Raw genomic sequence first — 21,194 nt, 5'->3', positions numbered from 1 at the left:
TCTTTATCTTTTGTCTCCCCTCCTTTCTTCTTCTATCCTCTCCTTGTCACATCTCCTTGTGTTCTCTTTTCCTCCTTGTTTCATCTCTTTTCCTCTCATCACATATTTTGCCTCTCATCCTCCCTTTTTTCCTCTCATTTTTTGTTTCCTCTCCCTATTTCCTCCTCTCCTCTCCTTCACTCCTCATATTTTCTCCTCCTCCTCTCAGCAGATGGTGTGATATCCGTTGTCCCACTTTTTTTTGGCAGCCGTCGAACACACACTTGTGTACATGTGACCACACACAAGCATGAACACTCTATCTCTGTCCTTCTCAATGTCTCTCCATCTGTTTCCCTCTTTCTCTCTCTCTCTCTTTCTAGTGACGGAGATGAAGGGTCACGCTCTCTCAGTGATGAAGGAATGCAAGCTGGATGAATATGATGGGTCAGTTATTTCTCATCTTATATTGATTACCTGTTTTCAAAATCATCCCTCTGTTTGGAGAAAGATCCTCACTCTGTCTCTGCACTAAATATATCAGACCTTTGTTTGCTGCTCAACTTGACTAAGTTTTTATTTAACACAAAAGACACTGGGCATATAGAAAGGGCTGCAGATTTGGACTTTATCCAATTAAATAAAGCAGTGATGCACGATTCAAATAAATGTGCGCATGTGTCTGTAAACTTTACAACTTCTCTTTGTTGTCTGTTGTGTTAAGCTCTGTTTGTGTGTGCTCGAGTGTGTTTGTTTGGTCACATGACTATCCAGAGCAGCATGACCAGCATGGATGCTAATGAGCAGGTGCATGATAGGCTTCAAAACTCTGCTGTACAAACCAACGGGTGACATTACAGGGGTAACATTCATGAATTATACAGTTTATGGTTTCAACATGCCTCCTGGGTCATCAGATCATAGCACTGAGTATAAATGCTCACCACTTTCCCTTAACATGCATCTCCACTGAGTCTCGAGTGAGCACTTAGTTCATAATGAGAAAATTACACATTTTCTGTTTGTGTATTTTCAAAAGTCTAATATATTTACTTTATATTTATATGTTTAAAATGGAGAAGTACATATTTCAGAATTATCAATCCTCTCTTCATGTTCCTTGATATCCAAGACACCATTTATAATTTAATAATGACCCATATAATTAATTGCACTAATATGAAGGTCATAATGAAGTTTGTTTTATTTCATTTTTTTTATTAAAGCTCCTGTGGGGAACTTTAGCTCTGTGTAGATTCTGGCGCCCCCTGTGGTCAAAGCGGTCTTTGCTGATTTTTTCCTGCACATATTTTATTAGTGTTTCTTCCTAATGTGCTTTTCATGTTTTAACATGTAACATTCACAGAGGATCTGAAAAAAAAAAAGGCTTGATTACTTAGTCTGACACCTACCCCCCTACCAGGGGCTTCACACATAAAAAAATAACCATACAGAAATACTTACTCCTCTTGTTGACGGTCTTGTTAGCCTTTTTAGGTCATAACGAGACATCAGTATTAATTACAGTCTGTTCCATAACCTGCCAAAACCTCCTAACAGGAGCTTTAAGGAGGGGCACACACTTCACATTAAGCACCTCAAATAGCACTGGTGTTACTGAAAATCTGTTCTTACACTGTAAAAAAAACACAAAACAAAATGGAAAGTAGACAGAAATCTTTTCATTTTAAATTAAAAATAGCTGAATAGTTTTTTGGAGGAAGGTTAGTGTGTTTACGGTGGGATAATGTTACGTATTAAAGGCTCAGAGTTGAAAGGAAGGTAGAAACTTCTGTTGACATGAAGTAAAGGTGATGTGATGAAACTATTACGTGTCCTCCTGTTCCTGGCTGAACTCAACAAGATAATGAAATAACAGTTTACCGTCAGAGCCTGACAAAAAAACACACTGACCCAGACTGATTATGCACAGGGACACACTCACGCACACGCATACACACACACACACACACACGAATACAAAAACATACACAAACAGGTAATGGCTTTATTTATCTTTAGCTAACCTCACTAACAAAAGTAACAACTCATTGTGATGCTGAGAGATACTTTAAAAAAACAAAAGTTAGACTATGGAATCAAACTCTCATCAATAATTCTGATTGCCTCCATGTGTGGATGTGTGGATGTGTGTGTGTGTGTGTGTGTGTGTGTGTGTGTGTGTGTGTGTGTGTGTGTGTGTAAGCTGCTTTTGTGCTCAGCCCTCATAATGCTTAATGTGCTTAGAGAAGATTAGCCCAGCGTTGCTAAGCTAGCTGCTGAGTTTGTGTGCGTGTATGTATGTGTGTGTGTGTGTATGTGAGTGTGTGTGTATGTGAGTGAGTGTGTGTGTGTATGTGAGTAAGGGGCCACTCTGGTGTGGATTTGGTTGAAACCTACATTTGCCAATTAGGCTGGCTGTCACCGTGGTGACGGGAGCTTCAGGTAATCCCACACACAGGAAGAGGGGGGAAGGGGGCGGAGTCTGGTTACCTCACATTTACTGCAACCTAAAAACTGAGGATGGGACCTCTGGCTCTTTAAAAAGCTCTCAAAAACATGGAGGCAGACTTGTCAGACGGTCAAGTTATTATCAGTGTTAGCAAATCAACAAGTCTACACTCAAAAAATAACTCACCGACACAAAATCTAATAAAAACACCTCAAATGCTATATAACTGAATATGATGATAGGGAAATCAAGATTAGAAAAGTTGATGCACCTGCAGGTATAAACCTGGGTTAGGAGTTTTCTTCCTCATCATTTCTTCCTGTTGTTGGTTTGGTCCCCAGATCTGTTGTTAGAAGTCACCAGGGTTGAGATTTGAGTGTCAAGTTGAGCCCCAAAAATCCTACAAAATCTATTTTGAGCTAGCCACTGACCAAACATTTGACTCTTGCAAGTATTAAAAAAAAGGTTTCATGTTCTGTTTTTAATATAACTCCTTATCCCCTGAAACAAAACAGAGGAAATGATCTCAATGGTAGCATCAGCTCCCAACAGGTGTTAATGTTTTTAAAATTCAGCTGATCCTGTTCAACTTTGTTAAAAACTGCAGTTTACCATTTTATGTTGTTTAAATTTAATTTATCACTTTAACTAATAAAATAAAATAAAATAAAATAAATGACAACATGCATTGAGTTCAAACTATTTGTATTATTGTTCTCTGTTTTAAATTTAAAAAGTCAAAAAAAGATCCCAAAGTTGAATAATTGACTTTTATTGTGAGGTTAGGTTGGGTATAATTAACTATTTGTACATGATTTAGTGTCAGTAGCAGTTTAAAACTTTAAACATATTATATGAGTAATAATAAAGACACAAAAAAATATTATCTTCAACTTTTGAAAATAAATAAGATATTAACAAATAAAATCAAGGTTTTCAATTGTCTGTTAAATCTGCAGTCTTTCTGTTCAATTCAAAATATTCTAACATTCTCTGTGTTTTAATATTTGAATCTGTAGATCTGCACGATTACATATACTCTCAGACTATTTAGAGTCTCTGTTATTGTCTCGACAGTTTGCTTCACTTTGTGCTCTGAACACATTTTAGTTATGTCACAAAATGCATCCAGGTCTGCAACAGAAGAAATCCTCAAATATAATCCTGTGGAGGATTCATGCCCCCTGCTGGAGGACTCTGTACTTTGGGGTGTCTGCACAAGGCAGCAGATATAAAGCACTTTAATGGCTGGACTTCCTAAACTCCAGATTTATATAAGGGGAGGGCTTCATTTTAACTCAATAAATGAGAAACACATTGATGCTTATTGTTTTTATCTACTTGTGTAAATGTCCTCACACTCTCCTGTCTCCACCTGTCTGACAGAGTGGTGTGTGTCGGTGGGGACGGTTCGGTAGCCGAGCTGTGTCACGCTATGGTCGTCAGAGCTCAGCTGGACGCTGGTTCTCCTGAGAAACCAGTGAAACAAGTGCTGCCGCTTGGAATCATTCCTGCTGGTGAGAGAGAAAACATAAACCTAAGCTGGAGACTAAACTGTGTGTTCCCTTTATTAAGAATCTGTTTTATTAACTCTGTGTCTGTCATTACAGGCTCTACAGATGTGATTTCCTGCTCTGTTCATGGAGTCAGAGATGCTGTCACTGCAGCCCTGCACATTATCCTGGGTAGGTTTAACACCCTCAGTCTGCTGGAACAACATCCTAGATTTATCATTTGCACACATCTGTTGTGGTTAAATCAGATTAGAGTCTAGATTAGATTATATGAGATTTATTTGAGTGACCTCCAGGGGAAATTTGCAGAAGAAACCCAAAGCTGAGTGCAACTTCAAGTTCCAAAAACTAGCAACCATGAATATAAATCAAGAAGGGCGTAAATCATTCAAATGCAAATAAATAATGGGTCCTGTGGGCTCAATGTGTTATTATGTTTCCTATAGGTTTCATCTACATGATGAAAACACACTGCAACATTTGTGTTGGCTTTCACCTCTTCTAGATGTATCAAGGCAAAGTATTTTGTGGGCTTTACCTGTGCAAGGCCACAGACTGTAAATACTAAGAGAATGGAGCCACTCTACCACCAACCATCAGTTTGTGGACTACTGATTTAAAGCCTTGAAGGCAGCATTAAAGCTGCCTTCAAGCTATTTTGTGTTTTTTAGAACTTGGAGTGACCATATTTGGACAAGAGGTTTAAGCTTCAGGGGAGTAAGAGACTATCAAAGGATGAATGATCAAAGTTATGCCTCAGGCTGTTAATTTGCTGCCTAATTAAACAGTTAACAACAGTGAGGCATGCAGATGGAGACTAATTGAGACCAGACGAAATACATATTTCAAGAAACTCATCAAGAAATTAACTTCAAGTCCTTATGTCTCTTTTTTAATGTTTTGTAATAAGATTTTTATTTAGACTTGTCCGCTCAGTGTAGCTTAGCATGGATGCCTCTAAATTAATATTATCTATCCGAGAAGGTTCTTCTTAGTCTAGGTCTCTGGTCAGCTCTTCTCTGTTGTTGTTATTTAATTCACTTCAAGCAGTTCACAGACAGCCAATCAGGAGCAGTTAGTCAATTTTTCAATTCAATTCAAATTTGCTTTATTGGCATGAACAAAGAGATATTATTGCCAAAGCACATAAATTCATACAGTACATTATATATTCTTATATTCTCTATAAGCTTTGCTGTCATTGGCTGACGGTCACTTAGACTGTTTGAGTAAAAACAAAGCCTCAGTCTGAGTGAAGCAGACGGTGTGAGAGGACTCCTGAGGGAGGCACAGACAGATGTCTAACAGCAGGATCAGTTTCACTCTAAATCACAGGTTTTCTCTGCTCAATGTGGCCCCGCCCCTTTTTACTCCTCTCTGCCTGCTCTCAGGTAAACCAGTCGGCCAATCAGCTTTTAGCAAGTCAGGCCGATGTGTGTAAATGACAGGCTGTGGAGAGACAGTGGTTCATTAACATTAATTAACACTGGAAGCTCTGTGTGTGACCGGTGTGTGATGTGACAGATGGGGGTATTCAGTGGTGCGGATGAGACTAATTCCTGAACAATAGAAAACAGTTAGAGTTCCCAGGTAGGAAGCTGTTCCCACAGACACCTCAGGTGAGTTCAGATGAGTGTTGGCATGATGCACTTTTATACTTAGAGAAAGTGGTGAGTTAATATTAAACACCTTTTTATATAATAGTTACATTTAAACCCTGCTAATAGAGACTGAAACATCACTACTACTGCTGTGCTTCTATGTTATTTAACTGATCTTTCAAGCACCAATTAAAATTGTTTACCTGAGTTGTGTTTACAGCATTGCAGAAATGTATCTGCTGTTGATAACTGGGTATGGTTCTCATGTTTGGCCCTCCCAAAAGCAGCAAACTCTGGTGTTGAAAAGTGAAGCCAAATAGAAGTATAAAAAAACACTTGAGGCTCATACCCAAGGTGGACTTTTAGACTTTAGACTTTAGACTTTATTGTCCCCTTGGAGAAATTCTTTTCCACAGCACCTTTCTGCATTTCCACAGACATAGACAAACACAAGAACATACACTGTAGACTTAACAAACTGTCCATAAAGACATCAACACTCAGACAGAGTTGTGTAATTCAGCGAGGCCTTTTGTTCAGGCTCTCTATAACAGCAGGGATCAGGCTCTTGCCGAGGCGAGCCCTTCTGCACCTCAGTGCTCTGTACCTGCGCCCTGAGGGGAGTGGGATGAGGTAGGTGTTTAGTGGATGTGTGATGTCCTGATCTATTGAGGTTTTGATGCATATGATGGCCCTGTGGTTTAAGTCTGTGAGGTTTGGTGTGGGGAGACCGATTATTTTAGAAGCTAGTTATGCGTGTGAGTTTGGCCTTGCTTTTTGGAGAAGAACCAATCAGAGCCCTTGTTAAGATGCCGGATCCTACATCAGAAATAAACATCTTGACAGTCTGGTATGAAGTGGAGTTTTGTTCTGAAAAGCTCATTTTCTCATTCCTGTCATCTGTATGTGGGGGCCAATTCTTCAGATAACCTGTACTGATCGGTTTCATTAATATTAATGCTTAGAGTGATGCTTATTGGGCATAATTCAGGGCATGGCTGATCTGACTTATATGACTGAACATACTGCAGCTGTTTGTCAGGTGGTGAGGCTATGACCTCAAGTCCTCAACTCCTGTTCTCTGCAGGTTTCTAGATTAGGCAGATTTAGTTACAGTCAGCATTTCCAATATGGTGACCATCTTGTTTGGATTCATGACGCCTCTTCAATCTATTTGTCCAAAAATGACATTAGACACATTTATAACAAATATCAACTGTCTATTGATGTGGTGACAAGTTTATCTGAAGGAATCCACCACAAGAGTCTCACTTGCCCTGCAGTGCGACGAGAGAGATCCACTGCCTATTGGTTTGGTAGGAAAACCTATAGGTCATAGATCAGACTTCTACCAGAGAGGCTGCTGTCACATGTGAAATCAAATGTCAGCACTGACTTCATGTTACATCCAAAAGCAGAACTTTATATCGTTACACCTTTAAGAAGCACAGCAGGTTTGATCCCACTGACACACTGACTGTGAGGCTGACCGTCTCAGGATTAAAACTGAGACACACACACACACACTCTCTCTCTCACACACACACACACACACACTGACAACATGCCATATGGTGAGGAAATCAGATTCTGTCCAGAGAGAGAGACAGGCAGGCAGACAGACAGGTACTGAGACTGCAGTTCAGTAGGTTACAGCAGGTATGTGGCCAGATGGTGTATTTGTGTGTGTGTCTATGTGTGTGTGGAGCTTATTGAATGGTTGTGATTATGAAATCAAGCTCATTGGGTGATTATACTTCTTATGTCAGTCATGTATTTGCTTTGTGCCTTGTTTTAAAAAATCCTAGGTTGTTAAACCTGTTAAAACAACAAGTGTCTGAGACGTCACTGGTATTGGTCGCTCTCCCCTGCAGCCAAGCCTGATTAGTTGCTCTATTTTTCAATACCAAATTCAGTGTCTTTAAACTTCTGTCATGTTCGTACTGCGACTACAACTGACTGTACTTTAAAAAGCAGCCCAGGAAGATCCTCACTTAATGACCCTTCTCTTGTAAATCATCTGGCCAATCAGCATCTCCCACCAGATCTCAGGATCAGTCAGCTTAGATTCCCTCACAGAATTCAACACGGTTATTTAAAGGATAAGTGCACACAAAAGTGAAAATCATCTTCTCACTTTGGAATCATTAAAAGTATCACACACTCCATCACTAATGTGTCCTCTCTCTGCTGTAAAGTCTCTGAATGCTGCTGCTTCTTTTGAAGCTGCTCAGACCGGACAGATCTCCAGCTCTAGACTGGTCAAACTGGAGCACCATCAACCAGAGACTGGTCACTCTGCTGTGATGTGATTCCCCTGAGACTTTTAGATATGTACACTCACACAGAGCTCTGACCTCATTCTGTCGCCCATATTTTGGAGTGCTGGTTCTCATAAATATTAATGACCTCTCATCACTTTTCTCCACAAAGTGTAACTGAGACATAACTAAAAATCATCTTCAGAAGTATGTGATCTCTCATCTCTGTGTGTGTCTGCAGGTCACACACAGCAGGTGGACATGTGCAGCTTCTGGTCTCTGGGTCAGTTGGTGCGTTTTGGATTTTCCGCCATGTTTGGTTTTGGTGGGCGGAGCTTAGCACGAGCAGAGAAGAAGAGGTGGATGCCGTCAGGGAGGCGACGGGAGTACGCTCTAGTGAAGACTCTGGCGAGGCTCAGGTAACAAACACACACACACACAAATACACACACAGTTTGGACTTACACTCATAAAGCCAACCTTAATTTCCTTTTTCTTTTAAGGTTTTAGAAAAGTGATAATTTATTCATAAGATGTAAAGCTCAGTAAGTCAGTTTAAATCTGAGATATTAAAACACATTTAGTCAAAAACAGGCTCATATTGACAAGTAAGGTTTTTCCATGGTAACAGCATGTTAGCTGAATTAACATGAAGTTTCATACGAATGTCAATGGGGCTATGGTTTTTGTATTTTACCATATTATACCCACACCTTGCTGCAGCGCTAACTGACATATTTTGTGATTCGGATCTTTCCTAAGCAGGTTCACATTTGTCTCATTTATTCTCCCTCAGCTAATAAACTGATGTTCTCATGCTAACAGAGACTAAGCTGCTGACATCATATGTGCTGAGCATGCATGAGCAAGTTTGATATGTTAATTATACATGCATTTATTTATTTCCAGACCTGAGGACTGTCAGCTGTCTTTCCTTCCAGTGAAGACGTCAAACAAGAGTTTGTTTGAACATCGGTGAGAAACATACAGACAGACACATCGACTACCTTAAAAAAAATTAAAATTCAGTCTGTCTTCAGACAAATGTTAAGACTGCTTGAAAAAGCTACAACTGGAGACTTTTCTAGTCTGACAGGGCTACAGGCACTAAGCCTTTCTGCACTTACATTGCTGTTTTCAAGCTTGTTTAATTTTAACTACTGAAGACTCTTTCCTTTCTTCAACAATATGGAAACAGACTCCATCCATCAGCTCAGTTCTCTTATTTTTCAATCACTTTTTGATGTTTAAGTCCCTTCTTGATCATACTTATAATGCCAGCTCTTCCTAATTTCACTTCCATCTGATGTTTTTAAACTTATTTTAAACTAATTCATGCATTTTGAAATTAAAAAAAAAATCTTAATCTTTGCTTCTTCTTAGTATTTATTTAGCTGCCTTAGTGAAGCTCCTTGTAACTTGGATTTTGAAAAGTGCTCTATGAAAAAGATGACTCTATCCAACTAAAGATAAGAAAAACAAACAACTGAGAGTAGAATTTTTAAGAACTCAAACTCTTAGCTTAACATAGACTTCATGCTGAATGTACTCTGAGCTGGGTTTTTAAATCTAATAGTGTCTTAGTTAGCTTCATGCCCTCTTTTGTTGTGTAATGCTGTAACAATAAAGAAAATGGGATTTCATTTAGAGACACAATGAAAGTATAAAAAGTGCAGACTTTGTTCAAATCCACATATTCTCTTCCCTCTCAGAGACCAGGACCAGAGCCCAGATTCAGGTGAGAGCAGCACTTATCAAATGGGTCAGAATTTCCTCTCTGCAAACATGTTTGATATACTGATTCTCTTTCTGTGATTGGTCGGTGCAGAGGGAGAGGAGTCCTGGACCACCAATCAGGGCCTGTACCTAAGCATCAGCATCATGTCCATCCCCTGTCTGAGTCCACACATACCTCAAGGACTAGCTCCCAACAGCAGGTACACACTATGATCATGAGCAGATCATCCCTCTGAGAAGGTTAAAGGTCGACTGGTAGCGACCCTGAATGCACCACACTGCAGGTCATGACAACGTGTTTCTCTTTCACTTCCTGCTTGTGACAGGTTGGAAAACGGCAGCGCGTCGTTGATCGCTGTGGGAAACACTTCCAGGTCAGAGTTCATCAAGCACCTGAAGAGGTACAACAGCTCCAGTGGACAGGTGAAGGCAGCTGCCAATCAACGTGTCACAACTTAAAACTATAATCTGTCATGTTCAGCGAGATCACTTTCAGTTCAATCAAAAAGCTTTCTAGACAAAACTCTGACTGAAAAGGTGGAAACATGAGTTAGGATTATAAAACAGAGGTATATGAAGGTGAAGTATACACTATATCTGAAAGATTCAGTATACACTTAAAGCTGTATCTGTTTCTAATTTAAAGCTATGGAATGCTGATATTCAAGGTCCTGAAAGAACGACTTAAAGGTTCAAATGATTAGATTTAAAGATGATAAAACTCACATTTTCTTTCTTTCAACGGTCTTTTTATTGAACACTCATGACAAAACACAAAAGCACATGACAATTGACATACAGAAAAAACAGCCACAGAAAAGTTACAAACAATAAGGTAATGATCAGTTAGTCAAATAGACAAATAAATATATATAATAAAAAATATATTAAATAAAATAATAATAATGAAAAACAGGACAAAAACAAACAATCAGTTATACAGTTCAGTTTCAAACAAATATGTGCTGTCAAGCATCACTTCGTGGGAACTTCTTGATTTGGACATGTGTACAGATCCTCGTGCACAGATCTTCAAGATGTTGTGGAAATGTCATGCACCTCGAACTTCTTAGTGTGTGGCGGAATAACTCCTCAATGATGCCTCATTTACTTTGATGCCTGCTGAGCTTGACGCCGCAACAGGACATATATCTTCTCCTTGATTCAGTCTTTGTTATATGGTTGGTACGTCTGTGTGTCAGCTCTGTATACAAGACAACTTAGATCTGCCAGGTCATCAATAAAGTCAAATAACTGACTGATGTCATACGTGATCGAAGGACTGTTTGGATTCATCCTCTTAAGATGCTCCTCGTACATTTTGCAAACACCTTCCATACATTCGTTCACTGACTCGTAGTCAGCATATGTTCGGCCCTCAGGTCTCTTGGTTGGTTGGACAAGTAAAATTGTGTGCGACATGTTTGAGCTGACCACAGATCCCTCCTATTAATTGGGAAGGAAAAAGGCAGAAAATGTCGATTATGAGTGCTTGCAGCCCCGTGCAGTTTGTGTTATCTGTGAGATGGAAAAAGAACAGTTCAGTTTTTATAAAAAGAAAATAAAGCTGGATTTCGTTGAGCACGCCATAACAATTGAACAGTGAGTAACGAATAATAATAACCCCCCCCTTTCTAAATAATATACAGTCATAAGGGATAAAGCAGTATAAACTAAATATTTAAATGAATCAATAAATAAATACATAATAATCAAATAAACAAAGCTGACAAAAACATCAATTTGAAGGCAGTGAATGCACAGATAAAATAATAATAATAATAATAAAATTAGATTAAATTAAGAAAAAAAAACAGTAGAATTATGGCCAAGCTGTTGTCTCTGATGGACATTTTTTTATATATACATATTCTTGTTGAAATTCTTGTACTGAACACCTTTTTATTTGCTGCTGTGACTCCATGAATTTCCCCATTGTGGGCAAATAAAGGAGTTTCTTATCTTATCTTATCTTAACAGAACTGGAGGCTACTCCGAAACACTTGTTGGTTTCTCAAAGTATGTTAGGAAGGGGGTTACAACTCACATTTTAAGTTGTTTATTAATTGGCATAAATTGAGTACAGTGTGACAAATCACAGTCATAATGATGAAGTTACTGATTTACACCAGAGCTCCATAAATAATGTTTTATTTTCTCCACATGCCTTTTCTAGAATAAATAAAATACACAAAACTAAACCTCAAAACCGGAAGTGGAAAGAAATATGTCTTGGTTATGATTTAATCTAAGTTATCATCACATAGAAAGTCTTATTATGTGAGGAATGATACAGTATAGTAACAAATATCAATAGTTTTGGTGTGAGACAAAGTTGTTGGTCCTTGTTGAACAACAAAAACACCAAGTCCACTCTCTGTTCTTAAGTGTCATAACAGAGTGATTCCTCTGTCATTCACAAACAATCTTTGGCTGAACACAGACAGCTTGAAGGTTTAAGAAGAAATTCATTAACGTCAGAGGTCCAGGTATTATTCTGATTTAGATTTAATACTGTTTGTGTTTGATGTATCTCCATTAGTCGTTGACGTGTTTCAGTCGTGATCTCTCTGTCCTCACACTCCGCCTCTCGCTGAGCAAAAAATAAACTAGTCAGTGAGAAGATTAGCCTGGTTCAGCACGGCATGGCCCGGCCTGGCCTGGCCTCAGAGACTGCACACTAACCCACTTACTAAATATATACTGCCTGCGTGGTGTTCACTGTCCTGCAGAGGAAACAGACTGTTTACTCACTGACCTACTTCCTGTTAGCCTCCATCCTGACAGAGAGATGGTCAGCTCAGCTCAGATATGATGAGATCCTGGAGCAGCTCATGTAACGATGACAACACAGTGTAGACACTGAAGCTCACCTGAGTCCGTCCGGTCAGGTGATGTTTGTGTGGATATATTCAGAGTAAACAGGATTTGTTTTGGAGACATCCTTTCTGCTTCCCTGTCATATAATTATATCTATTTTATACTCAGCTTCAACTAATGATTACTCCCTTCTGAGTAAATGTTCTGTAAACAGCCATAACATACAAGTTCAGTGTACTTTCTCCAGCAATGATTGGTTGCTTTTTGTTAGGACAATCCTTTTTTAAAAGTAACTCTTACTTTGTCAAATTAGAACTGTTAAGGATCAGAGCTGTCAAAAAATGGCAAAATTAGAGAAATAGATCATGTTCTTGTTTACATTTCCACCACTGAACATTTGTTGTAAAATAGACCAAAACTGTAAATTTGTCTTTTTAAAAAACAGAAGTTTTATCCCAGGAAAATGGAAATCCAAGTGGAGGAAACAAAAAAGCACAAATCAGAACAAGGAGAGAGTTTGTCTGTCCGTCTGTCTGTTTGTTGGTGTCTGCTGCCCCCTGTTAGAGTTTACTGGTGCTACAACAGAGGACAACAATCAGGACAGTAATCAGGAATTAGTATTAGTATTATCAGTATTAGTCACTTCAGATTAACAAACTGTGTAAAGAGGATCAAAGCCTTTCTGCACCCTTGAGTTGACCTTTGACCTGCCAGGACGGACACACACACACACACACACACGCACACACGCACGCACACATACACACACGTCTGTCATGATCAGTTTGTCTCTCTGATTTCCGCTCTGCAGTTCAGCTTCTCCTTCGTGGAGACGCACGACGTGTCAGCGGTAAGGATCCGTCCTCGCTCCGCTATTGGCTGGTCAGAGGAGGAGAGCGAGGAGGAGGGAGACTCCAGAACGTCCCCCATCATCCAATCAGAGGGAGCCGCCTTCCCCTGGAACATTGACGGAGAGCTGGTGGAGATCGCTAATGAAGTGGTCATCAGGTCTGACACTTGATGTCATTATTACTGATTAAAATATATACTTAAAGATGTTTATTATTTTAATTAGCAATTAAATTATGATTCAAACATTTCTTTACAATTTTCTTCAGATTTTAGATTTGGTCAGGAAATTGGTGGTACATTTTTGGTGAATTTTTGAGGTAGAAGTGACCATATCTAGTTGACAGGTTGGATACACACACACAGTGCTGCATCTCAATCCTGGTTGACAGAGCATCAGAGTAGCAATTTCTCGATCACATTTAGACACGCCCTAAATCTTACCCTGCTCCGGTGTGGGACCACAATTTGAACTTCAGGCTGTTTTGAAGAACAAGTCAAACCTAACATTGATATCATCGACTTTTGAGGAAAATCTTTACGGAGTTGCTAATCCTATCCCATTTTCAAACCCAAGGCTGCCCCCTGCTGGCCATTAGAAAAACAACAGGTACCAGGAGACTCTAAATTGGCTTCACTTTTGAAACCAAGAAGCTCCATCCACTTTTTAATACAATGAAAGTCCTAAACACACACTTCTTGACCACCAACTTATACTACATGTTGTCCCTAATACAGTGTATGGGGAAACTGTTTATGTGGTCACATTATGGGGACCTGCCTGCCTTGATGGGAAAATGTACTTTATTGTTCAATAAATTTAGGGTGAAGACGTGACTTTAAAGCAAGGGGAGGATTTGGGTTAAATGTCAGGGGAATGGGGGTTCAGGAATTAGTTCGGGTCTGTCCTGTGGAGATGAATGTAGTCAGTGTGAAGTCTCCTGAAGTGATGAAACATGATTGTGTGTGTCTGTTTGTTTGCTTCGTTCAGGGTCCACCCACAGCTCATCACTCTGTACGGGGAGGAGGTGGATGAGGCAGAGTCGACTGTTTCCTGCAGCTGTATCTGAGTCCAGAAGAGGGCGCCATGCTGTGCCACCTCAGTAACGACTAAACACTCAACAGCGCCCTCTGTAGGTCGTTGTTGATGAGATAACTTGACGAGAATAGACGCTACATCGTAAGCAGAGCTCTTTTTTTGCATTTTTTTGTCACATTTTTCTGCGTAAATTGATTTTTTTATTGACTTCTGCAGCTTTAATAACACAAGATAACACATAAGCTAACTCTAATTGTTGCCTATGCTTTTTAATGCTTTAAATTTAATACAAGCCTTTATTAATGAGGATAAAGATGAAGGTTTTATAATCAAATCAATGTTTACATTTTTGGATTCTTTTGTTTTAACTATTTTTTTTACGTAATTTTTTATTAACATGCTCTTTGAGGCCGAGAGCAGACTCAACTTTTTTATTTTGTGAGTTGAAACTAAATTTGGGACTTAAAAATGTTTCCTCTGCGTATTTATAGTTATATCTTTGGTGTTGTTGTTTCAGACTTTTTTGGCCCAATGTGTCAAAACACTAAGTTTAACATATAAAATCAGGTCCTTTAACGTCAGAGTTTTTTATAGTGACAGCTGTAAAAAACAAAAACAAGTTCAAATTGTTTAAATAGAAAATCCTTCATTTTAATGGAAACGTGTGGACAAAAGCAGTGAGACTCTCCAGTGCAGAACATCTTCACATAAACAAAAGCAACAAACTAATTTATTAAAATATTAAAAACATCTCTCTGTGTGTTGTGCATTTGTACAATATACAAAAATAGAAGGGAAGCGTAGCAGCTGCTTTAAATGTCTGAACTTGCAATTCACTGAACATGCTCAAATATTCAAGTACTCTTCCATCATTCCACCCCCGTCACTTGATGTGCTGCTGGCTGTTTATTTTCTGATTGCATATTTTCACTCCTTGTTTATACGGATGATTCAGAAAACTTGAGAACTTGATCCTATAATTTAACATCACTTCAGCTTTTTCAGAAAAAGTTCTTATTTTATCTGTTCGGTATGTTTCTGTGTTGAAAAGCACATTTTAAATTAAATTAACTATCATTGATATTTTACAAATCCCAAAGGAGAAACAGATATGCCATGATTGATATCAAGAAATGTAAATGTAAAGAATTCACTGATGTCAAAACAGCAAACAACATTCAAGTCCCTCTTTCAGTCACATGATGTTTGTGGTAGGATTGTGGAAAGAAGCACAGATGCTTAAATGTGAATCGGTGCATCGGCTACACAAGCAGATGACAGAATATAAAAAAACAAGTGACGAACATTTGAGTTATGTGAAGTCGATCATTTTGAAAATGTGTTTCTAGGAGCCTGGTGATATAGTTTTGTGCTGTCAGTTAAGACCATAGACTGTATAAATAATGGACATAGTATCCGTGATGTCACCCATCTGTTCCTGAACGCTGTTTTGAAGCCAATCATTGGCGGGAGCCATATTGGTAATGCTGAACTCCACCAAACTTAGTGTGAGGTGAAGAGGCGGAGTTTGAGCCTCCTAGCCAACAGCTAGTGTTCCCGCCTGTCAGTAAAGTCAGTCATGTCCTTATTTGGGCAAAACTTGTAATCTTAATATCTTCTGAACCATCACGTTAGAAAAAAATTCACCCCCCTTACAGTGTGTGCCGATAGAGAGATTAGCTCTTCAGACCGAAGCGTTTTTTTGAACCAGGCTGTAACCATGTTTATTTCTGCTGCAAAGATCGTCTTTTTTGAATGGGTGTGTATGTGGTTTCTGTTGTTTCTGCAGCCAGCCTCAAGCAGATGCTCAATGAAGTGCAGTTTATAACACTTCCGCATGGGCTTCATATTTTGAGTCCAAAGTTTGCCACTTTGTTAAGACATTTAAGCTCCCTGTAGTCATCACAAGACAAAACACGCCTCTATTAGAGGAGCTCTGTGGACTTGAAGCAGGAGGTTTTTAAATGGGCTGCTGATTGAACACTGGAAGATAGATGCAACACCTGACATTATCAAGTGTGTATGGTGCGGCTCTTGAACGCATCTTGTACAGCAAGCAGCATGGACAGAGTAGTATTCAGCTTACATCGCAAAGTAGGACGCTAAAACATCCTATTGAATTTGATGATAACAGTCAGTTCATTCTTCCAACTCTGTCACTTATCCTTGGTGGTAGAAAGGAAGATGCAGTGAAGAAAGTGATGGTAAAATGGTAAAAAATAAAGAAAACATCAACTACTCCCAGAGCCATTCAGGTGAAATATGCAAACTTAGCCAGTCGGGTAAATTCTAGTATTGGTTGTTTGGTCCTGATAGCTTTCATAGCTTTTTGTGGATTTTCCAGGCATGTGTTCCCCGAAAAAGAACGAGTGAAATCAGGCGAAAGAGCAAAGAAAAGTGACATAAAACATAAAGGCACAATAACCAGATATTCTATCACATCCTGTTAGCACCACCAAGTTACAGCAGCCTTCAACTGACTGCTGTTTCTGTGCTACAATGATCAGATCGTGCAATAGAGCCCGTCAGTCTGCCCTCTGCCCTCTGTGTGTGTGTGTGTGTGTGTGTGTGTGTGTGTGTGTGTGTGTGTGTGTGTGTGTGTGTGTGTGTGTGTGTGTGTGTGTGTGTGTGTGTGTGTGTGTGTGTGTGTGTGTCTAGCCAGTGCATAAAATCAGCAGGTAAACAAAAACATCACAATAATAATGCACACAGACGTAAAAGGAGGTTTTCCAGAGAGTAAAGAGCCAATCAGAGGCCAGGCTGCCTTCCCCTGAGGTCAAAGGTCATCAAGAAGTCACTTCCTTTGGTTTTGTTTCCTCTGAAGAGTCAGAATGAAGGCCACTGGTGATGCCAAATCCCAGGGGAACTCCAAGACCTCCTTTTCCCTTTATATCAACCCTCCATCCATCCATCAGTCTCTGCAGTCTGCTTTCAGTCTTTGAGCTCTGTTTGTGAAGGCACATCAAGGCAGAATATAATATAAGGCACAGTCGGATTCAGGCGTGTTCAGGAGACATTTCATCACCCGTCACACTTCAGACGGGGTCAATGTTTTCTGAGTATGGCTGCAAACCACCTGACACAGTCTGGATGGTGTTCAGCAGTAAGGATGAAACGCCTTTTTGTTTCACAGACAGCGTTCAGTGTCTGATACGTGACTGCTGCATGGTCACAATGTAAACTCCATCCTATGGTCAGAGGTCAGAGGTGACAGCCAGTGATGACAGTCAGGGTTAGGAAGTGCTCTCTCTTTTGTCGTTTTTAGGAACGTAGTCCCAGCTGTGTCTCTTGAACTCCTCCTCCTCCTTGTCTTTCTGGTACGTCCTCTTAAAGAAGCCGGCCTGAGAGACACACGGGGAGACAGGAAGACGATTAGATGGAGAGAGACTGTACTGCAATATGGTTATCCATTGATCCAAATGATCCATTGAAGTAACACACACTAGAGTTTATCAGCACAATATAACAGAGTGTTCTGCAGTCTCAGAACCATCATAAAGAACAATACCTTATTCTCAGTACATTATACTCCAATGTTAGTTACCATTATACTTCAATAAACTCTAGTATTTCTGCTTATCTGTATTCATAATATTCCCTATGCATTATTTTGTGATACACTACATTTTAATTTTATATGATAATAATAATTTTATTTGTAGAGCACTTTTCCAAGTGATTTACATTGGCAGCAAAATGAAACAGGCAGTTCATAAAAACACACAAGTCAAAATAAAGAAATAAAACATGTTTTAAAAGACATAAAATTCCCCTAAAAGAACTCTAAAGGAATACAATTATTTAAAAATATATATCTAAAGACAGTTAAAATTAAATTAAACCAAATTAAATTAAATTCAGATAAAATCAGGAAAAGGCTCTGCGATAAAAGTATGTTTTAAGAAGGGATTTAAAAGAGCTCACTGACTCAGCAGACCTGGGGCCTCATGTACAAAGACTTGCGTGGATTTCCAACTGAAACATGGCGTACGCTCAAATCCAGAAAATGTTGCATGCACAAAAATATCCAGATGTATGAATCTGTGCACAAGGACCAACAGCTGTAGAAATGTGCGTACGCCAGCCATGAAGTTGGCGTGAGGCACCGCACATTTCCACGGTCATTTCACTCTTGATACATCTGAACTTTGCTGTGAAAAGGAGTGTACGCCATGTTTTTGTGTGTACCCACCCTTTGTACATGAGGGCCCTGATCTCTTGGGCAGATGGTTCCCGAGTGCGAACGCCCTGTCCCCTTTTGTTTTCATTTTTGTATTTAGAATGCACAACAAACCTCTGCCCGAGGATCTCAATGCATGCGTCGGCTCGTATCGTGATGTGCAGTATGTTTCTATTTTAGTATATACTTCTATTCTCAGTACATTATGATTATATAAACTGAAGCATTCCTGCACATTATACAAATCCAGTATCATTATTTTGTGACCCACTATAGTTAATCTGTACATTATAATATGATGCACTGTTCGATTTGATATAATTATACAGTGTAGTTTGGTTCATTTTTCTTGCCTTTAATGTCATCATTTCAAAAATATGAGTTAACTAAAGGTCTTGGTATAAATAAATTACCTTCCATAGACACCAGATAAGAGCAGCCAGGATCAACAGACCCAAAACCAAACTGACCACGATGATGAAGACCTTCACTGTTGTTGAGGGTTTCTGACTGAAAAGAGCTTCCACCACCACCTGCAAACAAACCACATATAATACATGAACATCATCACCATCAGCAGTAGATTACAGCTGTGTTACTTTTAAAAATCTGTATCTCAAAGATGAGCTGGTTTCAGATCCGGGAGTCCTGTCCGGCTCATTCCGCAGTGGTTTTGGTTGTTAGTCTAGAGGAGGTGTTTACCGGTGCTGCTGCTTGCTTGTGGGTGAGGACCGTGTGAGGACCTTCTCTGGGATGTGACATTAACCCTGTGCTCTCCATCTTCATGATACCATGACGGCCCTGGGACAGAAACACACACAGAGAGACATCAGATGTTGTCTCTTAGAGATAAAAACATTAGCATGCTTATTTGTTATAATTCACACTAGACTGAACATTTCCATTAAAGGTACGTCAGACAAAGAGAACGGGACTTTTGCAGACTATGTTGACATTTCTTTCCTCACTCAGCTCTCTTCCTTCTGGGAGCTTTAAAACATACATGATGCAAATGTCACAACTTTTTCAGTAAGTTGGCAGCCTGGGAGCTTTAATGCACCATGTGTGTTTGATCAGGATGAGTTCAGGTACAGTACAGAGTCTGGGTCATCATTGCATTTTAGAGCAGGGGTTCCCAAACTTTTCAGCCCACAACCCCCAAATATAGTTGCCAAAGACTTGCGACCCCTACTGTCCCTCAGAGTGATTTAATGTGGCTTCATTTAGCTGGTCTGCAGAAAATGACCCTACCTATATGAGCATGTGTCTGTGTTTCCTGTGCCGTTATGAATGAATCAGAATCAGAATCAGCTTTATTGGCCAGGTATGCTTGAAAACACAAATAATTTGTCTCTACATTTTCTATTTTCAAGGTTTTACTTCAAGGTTAGCTACTATTTTTTACTTTAATGGGTAAAATGTACTATCTTTAGAGAACTTTTAAAAAAAAACTTTATGGAAGTCATCTCACGACCCCCAATTTGTGTCTCGCGACCCCCCAGGGGGTCCCGACCCACACATTGAGAACCCCTGTTTTAGAGGACTCGATCAGTTTGCCTGTAACTACAGTGATTGTGTAGAAATCTGTGTGAGTGTGTGTGTGTGATTATTACCGGAGCTTGCAGGAGTACAGCAGGGTTCAGTTTGATCTCAAGCTGGATGTTTGCTTCTCTTCCTACTTCCAGGTTACCAAGACGACACACCAAACGCTCGCACAGATCATCAACGCGGCCACAAAACTGCAAACACACAAACACACACAGATAAGAAACTTCAAGTTGATACACTGCAGTACATCGTGATGTCTATCAGGTTGTTTCAAAATGCGTCAGTCCGGACAAAGTTGTTGCTCATAGTGTAATTCATAACAAGTCTTAATCTATAAACTTTTCCATGGAGTGTGAAATGCTTTTTCTCTTACTGCTCTTGTAGCGTGTCCTCTCCTGTTTATAAAAATGTTCCCCAGTGTTTAAGATGAGAGAAAGCTCAGAGTACCACACTTCATGTAAACGGATAACAAGTGTTTTATCTACCAAGTTGTATTTTGTTGAAATCAAGAACAAACACTGATAAATCATCTCAAACTAAACACAAATTCTAACATTATTCTGACTTAAGCTACAAAGAAATAAAGAAGCATGCTCTCTAAACGACTGTTCACTACAGCAAAGCTCTCAGGGACTCGTTCTGTGTGTCTGGTCTCTTTGCTTTTTAATCATCCAGCAGTTTTACAACAATTGAGCAAAATTCTTTCACTGTAAGTGAATGTGCAGGGCTGTATTATCTGTGTGTGTGTGACGGTGTGTTTTTACCATTCTGCGCTGAGATGTTGAGGAGAAGAAGAAGACGATCTGTTTGATGATGGAAGCTTCAGGGACCTCGCAGTCCTCAATGACGGAGACTGTTGTGTCGCTGAGTGAACACACACCCAGAGATGACTGCAGAGAGAGAATTCACACGATCATTTCTTAAACACACTTGTTGTTGTTTTTTTTACCATTGGTGTGTTTTGATTAAGATAAGATAAGATATTACTTTATTGATCCCCGGGGGGAAATTTGGTTGTTGCAGCAACCCAGACATAAGCACAATCGAGAATAAGTTTCAATAAGTAAAATAAAATAAGTAAAAGCAAAAATAGATAGATAAAGATAGAATAAAAATGTAAGATAAATAATATGCAATTGACTACAGTGCTACTGTAAATGAACTGCAGTTTCAACTAGCCCATCCTCCATTAGCCAGTCCCTAAATATGATTGC

General features: G+C 39.4%; 3 protein-coding genes across 3 annotated transcripts in view; 1 reads left to right on the top strand and 2 right to left on the bottom strand.

Annotated features, from left to right (window-relative positions):
- Positions 1-15,558, top strand: part of cerkl (ceramide kinase-like) — a 42,280-nt gene extending 26,722 nt beyond the window's left edge. Inside the window, exons 5-14 of the mRNA XM_034693809.1 lie at positions 363-426; positions 3,818-3,948; positions 4,042-4,116; positions 8,049-8,226; positions 8,717-8,782; positions 9,520-9,545; positions 9,636-9,744; positions 9,871-9,967; positions 13,176-13,372; positions 14,205-15,558. Of these exons, the coding sequence (XP_034549700.1) occupies positions 363-426; positions 3,818-3,948; positions 4,042-4,116; positions 8,049-8,226; positions 8,717-8,782; positions 9,520-9,545; positions 9,636-9,744; positions 9,871-9,967; positions 13,176-13,372; positions 14,205-14,283 (1,022 nt within the window). The 3' untranslated portion in view covers positions 14,284-15,558. The remainder of the gene's footprint in view (positions 1-362; positions 427-3,817; positions 3,949-4,041; positions 4,117-8,048; positions 8,227-8,716; positions 8,783-9,519; positions 9,546-9,635; positions 9,745-9,870; positions 9,968-13,175; positions 13,373-14,204) is intronic.
- On the bottom strand, positions 10,564-11,081 carry LOC117820140 (enhancer of rudimentary homolog). Its single transcript, XM_034693810.1, has one exon. It carries the CDS (start codon positions 10,964-10,966, stop codon positions 10,709-10,711), a length of 258 nt encoding a protein of 85 aa, XP_034549701.1. The 5' UTR covers positions 10,967-11,081; the 3' UTR covers positions 10,564-10,708.
- itga4 (integrin alpha 4) overlaps positions 14,879-21,194 on the bottom strand; it is a 41,356-nt gene continuing 35,040 nt past the window's right edge. The window contains exons 25-29 of the mRNA XM_034693808.1: positions 20,745-20,870; positions 20,046-20,171; positions 19,135-19,233; positions 18,846-18,965; positions 14,879-17,593 (exon numbers count right to left, since the gene is read on the bottom strand). Of these exons, the coding sequence (XP_034549699.1) occupies positions 17,486-17,593; positions 18,846-18,965; positions 19,135-19,233; positions 20,046-20,171; positions 20,745-20,870 (579 nt within the window). The 3' untranslated portion in view covers positions 14,879-17,485. The remainder of the gene's footprint in view (positions 17,594-18,845; positions 18,966-19,134; positions 19,234-20,045; positions 20,172-20,744; positions 20,871-21,194) is intronic.

Source organism: Notolabrus celidotus, chromosome 10 (genome assembly GCF_009762535.1).
Source record: "Notolabrus celidotus isolate fNotCel1 chromosome 10, fNotCel1.pri, whole genome shotgun sequence".
Taxonomy (NCBI): Eukaryota; Metazoa; Chordata; class Actinopteri; order Labriformes; family Labridae; genus Notolabrus; species Notolabrus celidotus.
Note: the sequence above shows the minus strand (reverse complement) of the source record. Positions and strands in the feature narration are given on the sequence as shown.